Below are 13,893 nucleotides of genomic sequence, written 5' to 3'. Positions count from 1 at the left end.
GATATTTGAAGATCAGTTTTGACAGGGAGTTAAGCTATACAATATAAGTTCTTGCTATCTTATAAAAAACAGGGAGAGTTTTTAGGCTTTCAAAAATACTAATTTAATTAACTATGATTACCTAAAGCTCAAAGAGAATGACATCTGAATAGAGCTTTTAATATGAAAAGTTTAGAAAGGTCAACAGATATTTACATAAGCATAATTTTCCCACTATGATACATATGTCCTATTATACTCCTATTTGTAACTTGATCCATCCCGACCAAAACAAAAACAAAAAACCATATAAACCAGTGGTTTATATTTTATAGGGTTGGTGCACTAAGCAATAAATAAAAATATATGGTAAATAATTTATAGAAGAGTTATGTTGCTTATAATGAATGCCAACTATTAAAAAAGGATCACTATATATCCATTTAGGCCACAGATAACATGCAAACAATGGCTTAAGGAGGAAAGCTGTTCAAGTGATCCATTATTTTATTTTACTAACTCTAGTAGATTCGGTTCCTGTTTAAATTGCTCATCTACTTACACAACACTAACCTTTCAATATAATGTCTATTGTTGAGATACTTCCTGTTTTTAAATTGATTGAAAAGCAGTCACATGTGAGAAAATGTTCCCAAATTTGAAAATGAAAGGATATTCCACAAATTACAATGCCACTCATCAGAAATAGTCAACACTTATTTTGGGCCTGGGAATTTATTTTATTTTATTTTTATTTTAATTCCATTTATATCCCGCCCTTCTCCGAAGACTCAGGGCGGCTTACAAGCTTAGCAGTAGCCTTCATTCTATGTATATGCCTGCTTATTAGGGCTTTCCCCCCCCAAGCGGCATTATTACAAAGTCAGCTTATTGCCCCCAACAATCTGGGTCCTCATTTTACCTACCTCAGAAGGATGGAAGGCTGAGTCAACCTTGAGCCTGGTGGGACTCGAACCTGCACTAATTGCAGGCAGCTGGTGTTACTTAAGGAGGCATTAGCCCACTGCTCCACCAAGGCTCACCGAGTGCCCTTGAGGACCACTCGGAGGCTTCAGCAGCTGAGGACTGCCCCCGACCTCCATTCATTCCGCCGGGACCTGAAGACCTGGCTCTTCGAGCTCTCTGACCCAGGCTGAGAATTTTAATTTTAATTTTAATTGGGAGCTTTTACTTTTTCAGGGACTGTGGTAATTTTTTTAATTGTTTTTAACTTTTGTATTTCTTGTTTTAATTACTCTGTAAACCGCCCTGAGTCCTTCGGGAAAGGGCGGTATACAAATCTAATTAAATAAAATAAATAAATGTATATGAATAAATTAATGGTAATTTGTTGTCTCACACAAATGCCAGTATTACAGCATGTTGTTACAAAAATAAAAACCTAGGAATGATATTGTTCATTCATATTTTTCCACTAATGTGAAATGAAGTAGAATCCAAAACACAGCTGGTAGCACTATTCCACTAGTCAGGGGTGTCAAACTCGCAATGTCATGTGATGTGTTGTGCTGTAGCGCAACTTTTTTCCCATTGCCAGCAATGGGGTGGGCGCGGTTTCGCCATGATGCATCAAGTCATCCTCTTTCAACCAAGTTTTGATGAGTAGGATAAAATGGGGGGGAGGGTTTCCTATGTGTGCTGCCTTGTGCTCCTGAATGAATGGTGGAATATAAATCTAGCAAATAAATGAAATAATAAATAAGTTATGTGTAATCATGGAATGCATGACTCTAAATAACCATGGGTTAAATTTTAAGAAATGGCTGGGATTGTATAATGCGGTATGCCAGACTACCAGCAGTCCTCAACTTACATCCATTTGTTTAGTGACCATTCAAAGCTCAGTGGCACTGAAATAAGTGACTTATGACTGTTTTTCACACTTACACCCATTGCAGTATCCCCATGGTCAAATGATAAAAATCAGACACTTGGCAACTGGCTAGTATTTATGATGGTTCTTGTTTCCTGGGTTCATGTGATTCCCTTTTGCAGTCTTCTAACACAGGGCTCCCCAACCTATGGGCCACGGCCTGGGACCAGGCTGTGGGCTCCTGGCCAGCGAGCCACAGAAATGGCTGGCTGGTGCACTCACATGTGGGCATGCATTATCCCCCACTTGCACTAGCATCCACAGCCCCATTTGCACATGCACGTGGGCACAAACGGGGCCGCTAGTGCCAGGTGGGTGTGCGTGGCTCGTTTGCGCATGCTGCATGCGTGAACGAGGATACTAGTGCTGTGCCAGTGCACGTGGCCCCATTTGAGTGTGTGTGTGTGCGCGCGCTCCAATTTGGAAGCTGCTCTCCTTCTCTCTGGGCTGCGAGCCCACAAAGGTTGGAAACCTCTGTTCTAACAAGCAATGTCAATGGGGAAGCCAGATTCATTTTACAACTGTGTTACTAACTGCAGTGATTCATTTAACAACTGTGGCAAACAAATGGGTCAAACTCACTTAACAACAGAAATGTTGGGCTCAATTGTGGCTGTAAGTCAATGACTACCTGTACTATGAAGCTGAGAATGTTGCCAAACCTGGTTAGAACTATTTACACATATTGTGCTATATAAGCCAGGCAGTTGAGTAAGTCCAACTAACATTAACCAGTGGTTATGTGATTGTGAAAATCCAACCACAAGAGATTTCCTACCATGAGGAAACCCAACGGGAGGGGCTTATAGCAAGAGCAGCAAGGAGCACTGAGTCTAAATCAGGCAATGTGGCCCAGGGCAAGTTTTTCACCCAGAGGCCTCACTAGAATCTGAACAAATTTTGTGATTTCTCTTCAGGGACTCAAAATATTTGTAATAACTAATTATGCTAATGGGAATTAAGTTTACATGTTGTCCTAATGTCCTTGACCTTATTCACATATACTATTAAGCCATAATCCATCAACTACAGTGGATGGGGTCACACATCACTATACAATCAAAGCTAAGAAAACAGATTATGGCTTGTTACAAATGTCCATATAGTGTTTGCCCTTAGCCCAGTGCAGTGTTTGAATTTAACTATTACTTTGCAAACCATGATTTATACCTTTATGCGTTATGAGTAAGCTTGTTCAGCAAAAGGATCTCCATCTACTTTTCCATCCCTCCAATTGCTTCATGGGCAGAATAGAGAAAAGATCGCCTTTTGTCCTATTTTCTATCTCTATTCTCCTGTCATTATATAAATAAAAGGGTTAAAGCTAGAATAACTAATGGGTACTTCTTTTGGGACTGTCCAGTGATTACCCACAGTATTTTTTTTTCAGCAATTCAGGGAAGTTCTGTGCTTTTGAGATACAGATATAAGAATAATGTAAATTATTTCCCTGTTTTTTTTCCTGCCTTTCTGTCACTAATGGGATTCACTGTAGATCCTATAAAAACAAGAAAATCCTGTATATATTGACTACAGCTGGAAATGGGCAGTGTTGTGTATTAAGGCTTAAAGAAACACCTAAGCACTTGTATAAGGTTCAATCTGATTGGTTGGCTGTATACTCAGAAAGGTATATAAAAGTGCAAGTACCCCCTAGCCCTTCAGTACAGTTATGGTCACCTAATAAAGAGCTGTTTGCTTGTACTCATCTGCCTGGCATCGTTCATACTCTTCAGAATCCACTACTCAACAGGCAGAAAAACTATTTCCCAATACCAGCTTTCTTTTGTAGCTAAACAGAAGGTAGCCTTAACAAATGAAGCATCTGGCAATGGTTTGTCACAGGGAAGTTCTTTCCGGCTAATTGCTCTGTCAATACAATACAATCCCTTTGCATATAAGGAAATACAGCCTGCATTCTATAGGAAGGTTCTGCAGATGGAAAGGAGGAGTTTTACACCACAGGCTATTGTTTGTCACTGACTTCCACTGTTACTGGGACTAAAATGCTCCTGTGAGGTTGCTTTAGGGCAATGTTACAAACCTGTTCAGCATTACAACGTGGTTTTATAACCCACATTCCACCAGCAGAGTGAATGCTACACATACGCTATTATTTAAGCCACTTTGGCTGCAATCCAAAATGATTATTCTATAGCCTAACCTTCTCATACTGAATTTAAAAAGGTCCTTTTTAGGAATAGGGAAAAACACCCCTCTATTTACAGGTAGTTCTCAACATGACCATTTTTAAGGATTCAAAGTTACAATGGCATTGAAAAACTTACAATGGGTTCATGCACTTATGACTGTTGTGGCAATCCCATGGTCATGTGATCATGAGTTGAGTGCTTGGCAATTGGCATGTATTTACAATGGTTGTAGTGTCCCAGAATTATGTAATCACCATTTATAACCTTCCCAAGCAAAGTCAATGGAGGAAGCCAGATTCAGCTAACAACAGTGTGATTCACTAATGGCAAAAATTCAGATGAGACTCAATGACAGTATCATTTAGCAATGGAAATTCTTGTCTCAATTGTGGTTGTAAATTGAGGACTACTTATATACCTATGTATGTGTCTATACATACAGTTATAGCAGTTAGACTTGGACTTGCCTTGTTCTGTGAATAACAAATTAGTGTTTTCTTCATTTATGGCCTCAGGGATATAAGCACGGAAAAATCAATATTCTCACTTCACTTGTTTAAGATCCAAACATTAACATAAAAAAGCAAAACTTTTTTCTCTTTCCATGATGAAGCTCCCACGGCTTAATTCCTATTATTTCATTTCATGTGCAGCCTGTCCCATAAAGTTTCCACACTGAAAATAGGGGAGTTTGCACCTGTCTAATATGTGGCTTTAAAGAATTGTATAATTGTAAACAAAGTTAATGTGGCCTTTAATTAAAATCTTCTCTTCAGTGTAATGAGTTAAGCTGGGTACCTTTCAAGGTATTTCTCTCTTATTGCTGTTTCTGAAACAGTAATAAAAATGTATTAACTGCCTTAAGTATCTTTCAGGTAGAACATCCTCCTCCTTCTCCTCCTCCTCCTGATCATCGTTTCCAAACATATGGATTACTCCTGCCATCACTGCACGCTGCTTTGAGATGGTTGAACTAAACATTAAGAAAAGTAGCTTGATTCTTCCTTCTCCGCCCTCCCCTGCCCAATTTTACCTTGCAATTTCTGGTTGTATTCACTCCTGTCTGACTGGCTCCTCCTCAAGGTTGCAGAGCTGCTGTTGTGGTCTCCTGCAGTGCTGCTCTCCACCACCGTGTCCGTCTTCCTCCTCTCCAGCATGTACAATCTCTGCTTGAGGAAGGTGAGGTTCTTTTTCCTGACCCCCACACTTTCTTTTCCAGTAGGATCCTTGGTTTCCATTTCCAAGCTGGTATTACTTGCCCAGGTGGTTGAGAAAATAACAATACCAGCAGCTTACCAGGGAGGTGTGTGTGTGCTTGTTGTGTGGGCAACAGGATCAGCTTCCTTCAAGGAACAGCTGACGTGCTGAAGAGACCCGCATAAGTTCACTTCTTACCTGGCTCACCTGAGTGCCACCTTTACAGTCTAACCAGGCTCCACCCCTATGAAGTCATCCTTTAGTACACCGACTAGGGAACCAGACACCTGTTACCTGAGAGATTTGCGGCAGCAGGTATAGCATAGCAGCAGGGACCAGATCTCCCTTATTAACTTCTTTTTAGAAGTGGGTGTTTATGTATTTCCATTTCTCCTTTTTATTTACTTTCTGCTGGGTTTTTTTAAAAAAAGTTGCAAAATTTCTGTTTATTTTTTTTTAATTTATGCATGCTTTAAAGGCTGCTGGCCATAAAATCTGCCTAAGGCCCTATTTATTTTCCCCTGTAGGTAAAATGTATGGAGCCTCTGAAGCTATTTCTGCTTGAAAGGTCCCTGTCATGTCGATCAAGCTGAGAGCTCCTCTTTTGTCCTACTTAAGGACTTTATTAAAAGAAAGAAGTTAATTCTTTGAGGATCAAGGGATTCTGCTGTCAGGGTTGAGCAATAAATCTCTCCCCCCCTCGACCCCCCCAATATGTAAAACATTCAAAAGATGAATTTGCCCATTGGGAGGCAGAACCTCTTGCAAGCACCTCTCTTTTGTCTGGAAATCAAAACAAACCCACATATTGTGTCACCATCCAAGTTACTTAAAAGAAGGGCAACCCTAAAGCTCCAGGTGTGGGTTCAAAGACCTGGCAGCCAGTTTTTCTCCAGAGAAAGGAGAGAAATATGAAGTGTCATTTCCAATTCGATCCCCACAAAACCCCAATCATCCCTTTGATCTGTGTAGGGGAACCAGATTTTGAATCTGTATCTCCATGATTTTAATCTGACCCAACATGCCTGACTGTTCTGTAGGTCTATGTGGAAAATGCATCAATAACATGGTGCGATCAGAAAAAGCATCATGGGCAGATTACGTCAATGAGCTGACCCCTCAATTGTTGATGATGATTACTATTATCATTAATTCATTGCCCCCTCTCAGGTGGGGATAGCAGTAGTAACTTCATTCAGAAAAAGAAAGCCTTTGAAATGCTGATTTAGATCAGATCGGTTGAAGCTTCAGTAAACGAGGGAGCAATTTTCTCATTAAGAAGCTGAAGACAACATCCTGTGTTGCTCTCAAACAATGGAACATATTTTCTTCTCTAGTCACGATTCATCCCTTCTGTTACTACTTTCAGAAAATGTGTCAGAATTCTTTTAAATCCAGTTTTAAAATCCAGTTTAGGAACCAGGCTAGAAAGAGCAGACTGTGAGTCCTAGTCCTGCCTTAGGCGCAAATGGCCAGTCATTCCCTTTCAGCCCTACGAAAAAGTCAATGGCAAACCATTTCCTAAAAACCTTGCCAAGAAAACTGCAAGGACTAGTCCAGGGAGTTGCCAGGAGTCAAAAACTGACTTGGAGGCATGGCACAACACGCACACAAACACACACTTTATATAATACTTCGCTTTTAAAAAGACAGACTACAAATGTTTCAAATATATTAAAGTATAGGTTGAATTGTTTCGGTTTTCTCCAACTTGATTTATAGAGAATTGCCATAACATAGATTGCCTTCTTCTACCCTACCTTCTACTAACCATTGACTGATGTGATGAGGCTAGATTGATTTGGATCTCATTACTAGGATGAAAGAGCACTAAGAAATCTCACCTTAATCTAATCTAGGAAATTGGAAATAAACATCCTGAAAAAAGGATGACATGAACACTGCATGGATGTACCCACAATGTCAGCAGTAACTGAGCTTGGCTACAAGAAGACTGATCTTGCATTATTTGTCTTCCTTCTAAATGTGTGCATATGATCTAAAAAGGCCAGGGCTGACCATTTTGTAGGTATTGAAACATCAAGATATCTGAATATCTTTTCCAAGGCCTTCATGGCTACTCTGCCAAGTGCTAGTCTGCAGGGTATTTCTTGACTGCTTGTTCCTTTACTGTTGATTGTTGATCCTAAAAGATGCCAGAGATTATGAGATCCCTGGGATCACAACAGTGGGGCTCCTCAGGAGAAAAAAAGGCTGGGTGTCATTTGCCACCTTCCCAATTGGTTTCCCTATTGCAAGGGGACTTCAACTTGACCCTTTTATGACTTGTGGACTTCAGCTCCCAAAATTCCTCAGCCAGCGTGCCTGGCTGAGGAGTTCTGGGAGTTGAAGTCCACAAGTCATAAAAGGGCCCAGTTTGGAGACCCCTGCCTTATTGACTTTGTTTGTAAGAAACCAACAGGGAAGGTCACAAATGGCAAATACCTCATTGAGGGGATGCTGTGACAGCCAGAACTTGAGGATTCAGCACAAGTACTCCTCATCCAGGTCCATTGTAACTTTAAATGGTAGCTGAATGAGTACTAGTAATCCAAGGACTACCTCTAAATATGCTAATTTTAAAAAATGAAGAAGGAAGAGTATTTTATGAATGAAGACGAATATCCGTTTCCCAGGATAGTGTTGGAGCCCATCCTCAGGGAGCTTTTCTCTAGAGAAGATGGGCTCCAGCATGAGTCCAAAGCTCGGAAGAGAAAACCTCTGGTCCCAGTGACTGACCCACAACACTATCCTGGGACACGTATATTCGTCTTCATTTGTAAAATGCTGTTCCTCTTCATTTTTTATTTCTTGAGTAAAAACAGTGTGATTTTTCTGACAAAGTTGTCGAATTCTATTCCAACTCAATTTTCCGATTTCTAAAAATGTGAATTTGCAGTTGTTGCATTTCATCTGTTGCTGTGTTGAGCTTCCCTGTGGTAATACTTCTTACATTCCTAGTTCCTACTGTAATTCGATCTTTGCAGCTTCAGGTTTTCTTTTCCTGTATGGCAACATCAGTAACTAGATGGCCTGAAGGTTTTAATCTAGCCACTTCATAAACACCATTAGTGTTTAGTATAAGATTCTGACCTTCTTATTTAATCATGTTCATTCAGAAGTAAGCACCATTGATTTCAATGGGATTTAGTACCTGATAAACTAATGGCTAGGATTTCTTAGGATATTTGTATTATTTTTGTCATAGATGTGGAGATCTGGAAAAAGTAAATATGCATAGTGACTGAAATTTATTACCTATTTTCAATGTTAATAAATATGTCTCTTATGAAAATGATGCTTGCCAGTCCAGTTCATAAATCTGGCTTCAGTGACTGCAAAGGAGGAAAGAAGGGAAAGGGAGATGTGGCAGTTTTTTTAATTTTTATTTATTTTATTTATTTTTATTTATAAATTTTATTTATTCAAATGCCTGATGCCAGAATATCAAGTTCTTTTATTCCAGCAAATCCTCCACAAGTCCTCCACACTTGGCCTCTATTTTGCATCTTTCTTTTTTTTTAAAGAATTTTTTTTTTCAAAGTTAAAATACAAACTCCAAAAGGGAACAAGAACAAAACCAAACAAAGCAAAAATATGCATAAAAACGAAAGAAGAAACATAGATGGTCGACCCTAGTTGAATACTGGGAAGTATATTGCAAAACAGGTCTACAATTTATACACTTCTACAGCTTCATTTACCCAACCAAGCTGACTCCCATCTATCTACTATAAAAAAGAATAATGATCAGGTAAACCCAACAGCAAAGCTAACCTGATTTTGCATCTTAATAGATTCCACTGTATCTAAACAGTAAGAGTCTCTTGACCACTCCCTCCACCCTTTTTCACTTTGGAAATACTGTTCCAGGATTTTAGCTTGTTCTCACTAGACTAAGACCCCAAAGAGTTGGGCTAAAGATAAACCCATTATGATAGGAAAATAGGAAAAGCTCATTTTACTATTTTTTGCATGTGCTAGTATGTAAACCTTTGTAGAAGATATTTCCATTTTGCACAGAAAGTGACCTCTTGAACAGGTACCAATGAACATCAACTGGCAGAGGGAATGGACTTAAAACATCAGAAATAACAGATGCTTGTCTTTGGGGAAGAGTAATAAAATAACCATTAGCCAGCTAAACAAATTACTAGGAATGGAAAACAAGATGCAGTACACTGAACAATGTATTTACCGGCTTCCACAAAATAGTCATATTTCAGTGAGACTATAAATCCATGTGCAAGAATATATTGTCTTCCCATTAATTTCAACCCCACTGATGATGCTTATATAAATGTTCAAAACAGGATTTTTTTTCTCCCTGAGTGCGGAAACAGGTGCTAAACTCCACACAGAAAATATTGGTAATATGTTCCTAAGCAACGCTATTAGAAAACTATCTGTTGCAATTGTTCTATGGCCCTATACTGATCTTTATCTGTATCTCCACTGATGACTGTGCCAAAAGCATTATAGTGCTTCCAGTTGTTGAATAAACCAAAGGTTCCTTGTTCTTTGAAAGGAACTGTTTCAATACACGCTATTAAAAATAACCTTTGGGTGTGATTTAATTTTTCAAAGTAATTCTAGTCCGGTGATTCCATTTGCAAAATTAGATACAATCATAAAAAAAAGTCTAATGATTATTTAGGGTTCCAGGGCAGCCCGATAGAGCATGGAAATATAAAGAAAGAGGCTTCTCTTTCCACAGTGAAAGATTTTTTCTTGCTTTTTATCTTATTTTCTTAAGATATAGGAAGGTTTTCAATTTGAGCAGTTTATTAATTGCTGGATTGAGGCTACTGCTCCAGCATATGATTCAGTCAAGTGATATACCTTAATTGTCTGTTCAAAGTTTGCAAAGGACAAAACTCAAACAAGCAAGGTCTACAGTTCCCAGGAGAAGTAACGCACATTTTTTTAGGCTTCTGTGAAAAAGGCCTTTTATGTTTACCCATATACAAGAACGGAATGTACTGTATATATACAGACAGAAGGTGATCTGGTTATCAAAATAAACAACAAAGACATTAGATCACAGGTGTCAAACTCGCCGTGTCACGTAACGTGTCGCTACGTATCATGACTTTTTTCGCATTGCTGGAGCTGGGGTGGGCGTGGCCTCCACATGATGCAACCAGTCCATGGACCAGCATTTTGACACCCCTGCATTAGATGCTGAGAGGCAGAGAGAAGCAGGGAACCAAATTATCTCAAAAAACGTAATGGAACATTTTATTAGTAGAGCTTTCAAAAAAAAAAACAACAACCCACAAAACCCTTGGGGAAGGAGTACTAAAAAAGCAAAGCTACTAAAAGATGATGCAAACTTATTTCTGAATTACTTTAAATCTGCACTTTTAAGAATGCAATGTGTGTCTGTGTGTGCGTGAAAGTCTGTATATTTAGCTCTTTCTATAAACATTTTTGAAACAGCAAAGGGATGCCAGCTGCCTTAAATTCTCCCACTGACTTACAGAAACCAAAGAGGACATTTCTTTCCAGTCAGTTCTGACCTCTCATGAATTTCTTTGGAACAGTATAGCACAGTTACTTACTCCCAGAATTTTTAAAAATTGTTTAACCCTGGAATTTCCTAATATTCCCTTGCCCAAGTAATAGCTAGGTATGACTTGACTTAGTTTTTTACAATCAGCCAAGAACTGATAGGTACTATCACCTACTGGGGTAATACACATTAAATATTTTAAGTCCTTTTAACAGATTGTGTCCAAATTCCTAATTTCTAGGTTTAAATCCTGAGGTGAATGCAGTTCCCAAGTCCACAAGTACAATATCCTTCAATATTTAGCAGGTATTGCAGTAGCATGCACTATGTGCTAATGCAGTACCATGACAAATAGCAGTTGGATTACTGTTGTGTGCAACCTTTCTGGTACAAGCATTCATGTGATTCATCTAATTTCAAGCGAAATCAAACCTGAAGCACATCATTTTAGTATATATCTGGATTTTAGATCAGAGTCTGCACAGCTCTTTCTGCTTTTCATGTAGATATAGAATTGTTCTGTATGAATAAAATCCTGATCCAGATTAATGACTCAGGCTGGCTGTTTTTCTATGGCCTTGCTATATTTTCTTTCATTTTTGTCATTAATAGAATTAAATGCTTATAAAACTACATTACATATGTAAGAGTAACTGGAATTTTCAACCTTTTTTAAAAAATCCATTTTTTAAGAAAAATATAATTCAAGGTGGAAAACATACCAGATACTCCTGCCTCCTATTTCCCCTGCCAAAACAAAAACAAAAAACACAACCCTTGAGGGGAGTTGGATTGAGAATGACTGGCCCAAAGTCACCCAGCTGACTTCCATGCCTAACATTCTCTGTCTTCTAGTTTCTAGGCCAGCACCTTAACCACTACACCAAACTGCCTTTTTTCTCTTCTTGAATGGGAGTAGATATACTTTTGTTTAGCAACACTACTTTTCTGATAGGAAGTGTAGGCAATCATTGCCTAAACCAACCTAATTCAATTTGCAGCAGTTACCACATAGTGAAATCAAAGGGAGCTTTCCTTACAGCCCCGACAAACTATTAAGAATTAAGCATATTTTCCAAAAAAAGTAGTACAAGTACTGGTGGCCAGAGATGTCTTGTTCATTCAAGACAACACAATCTCTGCAGCTGCCTACAGTATCTATGCAACAAATTTGTTACAAGGTCCTCTCCACTTCCTTTTTGAGGAAAAACAGCACTTCCAGAATTACAAGCTTGCATTTTTGCATCAAACCTCAATGGTATGTCAGCTGATAATCTCTTGATGGTACCCAGATATCACGAAGTCAAGACTGTTTTCACTACCAGGCCTAGAAGGTCAGTGTTCAAGAAATGTTCCATTTTAATAGATAGTTCAGGTCTGGGTACAGTATCAGGTATTGAGAAGGGATATTTAGCTGTTACATGATGTGGCTATCTTGCTCTTCGGTCAATTCCAAAAGGGAAGACATTTCCCTGTTTGAACTTTTGTAACTGGCAGAAATTATCAGAATATGTGAGCAGTATGTCACTTGCCAATTGTCATGAGTTCAGCAGAAGGATCTCTGTCTTGGCTTGGCCCTTGGTGTTGGCTGATCAGTTTCTGATTAAGTTCTGACATGGTTCTTTTCTTTGGCCATGGCCACTACTAGTATATGGTGATCATAAGTCACTTTTACAGAATTAGGAAATATCCATAATTACATGCTGCATTACTTTCTTCTTTAGCCTGCCGCTGTTTAGTTTATTGCTGTATGCTCTGACAAACTTGATGAAGATGCTATTCCTTTTATTTGATTTCTATGCTTTTTCTTAAAAGGCAGCGCAAAAGGATAGAGTTTTCTCCACAAGCCAGGAAGAAGACTTTAGCTCTACCTTTTAGCCAGAAGAGCTGACCTTTTCTATTGACTCCATCTTCAGTGACCTAGAGTGCAATGTTAGCTCAACAGTGTGCGGGCCTCTCCATTGTGGTTTAATAGTCAAGGTTTATGGTGTAGTACACTATGCGAATCTAAACACGTCAAAACTGCAGATGACACTAAACTAGTAGGAATAGTCAACACCCCAGAAGACAAGCTCAGGATCCAAAAAGATCTTAACAAAGTTGAACAATGGGTCCTATCCAACAAAATGAGTTTTAATGTGGAGAAAAGCAAAGTGTTGCATTTAGGAAGGAAAAATCAAAGGTGTAAGTACAGATTAGGAGAGACCTGGTTCAAAACAGTAACTGTGAGAGAGACCTTGGAGTCCTAGTGGACGATCACTTCGCTATGAGCCAGCAATGTGCAGCAGCAGCCAAAAAAGCTAATACAATCCTGGGTTGTATAAACAAAGGCATAGAATCAGCATCACGTGAAGTATTAGTACCACTTTATAAAACCTAGTGAAACCACATCTGAATACTGCAACCCATTATGGTCACCATACTACAAAAAAGATGTTGAGACTTGGAAAAAGTTCAGAGCGCAACTAAGATGATCAAAGGCCTGGAGACTAAACATATGAAGAACGGCTGCAGGACTTCGGTTTGACTAGTCTAAATAAAAGAAGAAATAGGGGTGACATAGCAGTCTTCCTGTATTTGAGGGGCTGCCACAAAGAAGAGTGGTCAAATTATTCTCCAAAGCACCAGAGGTCAGGACAAGAAACAATGATTGGAAACTGATCAAGGAGAGAAGCAACCTGGAATTAAGGAGAAACTTCCTAACAGTGAGATCAATTAACCAGTAGAACAGCTTGCCTTCAGAAATCGTGGGTGCTCCATCACTGGAGATTTTTAAGAGACTGGACAGTCACTTGTCTGAGATGGTATAAGTTCTCCTGCTTGAACAGGGGGCTAGACTAGAAGACCTCCAAGGTCCCTTCCAGCTCTATTCTATTCTATATCACCCACCATATCACTAATTAAATGGGGCCAGGAAGGTTTTTTTCCCCTTTCTTAAGCGATAAAATCTGACATTATACGAGAGAAATGCCTTTCAAGCAAAAATGTTTTGCTGGCGAGAGATGCCAGATTTTCCGCGTGCTTCGTCTGCAGCTCCTGACTGCGGGCTCAGGACACCACAATGCAAGTCGGGCTCCACGCAGCCCACACAAACTCTAAGGCCAGCGTGGCGAAAGAGACCGAAGCTTTTGCACCAACGAAAGGCGCAGCAGATG

General features: G+C 39.3%; 1 protein-coding gene across 1 annotated transcript in view; it reads right to left on the bottom strand.

Moving 5' to 3' along the window:
• The window catches only part of ARHGEF38 (Rho guanine nucleotide exchange factor 38), a 43,644-nt gene extending 37,758 nt beyond the window's left edge, over positions 1–5,886 (bottom strand). Inside the window, exon 1 of the mRNA XM_081332819.1 lies at positions 5,060–5,886. Coding sequence (XP_081188945.1) covers positions 5,060–5,264 — 205 coding nt within the window. The 5' untranslated portion in view covers positions 5,265–5,886. The remainder of the gene's footprint in view (positions 1–5,059) is intronic.
• Positions 5,887–13,893: the final 8,007 nt, after the last annotated feature.

This window comes from Vipera berus (genome assembly GCF_964194415.1).
Source record: "Vipera berus genome assembly, chromosome: 7".
NCBI classification, from domain to species: domain Eukaryota; kingdom Metazoa; phylum Chordata; class Lepidosauria; order Squamata; family Viperidae; genus Vipera; species Vipera berus.
Note: the sequence above shows the minus strand (reverse complement) of the source record. Positions and strands in the feature narration are given on the sequence as shown.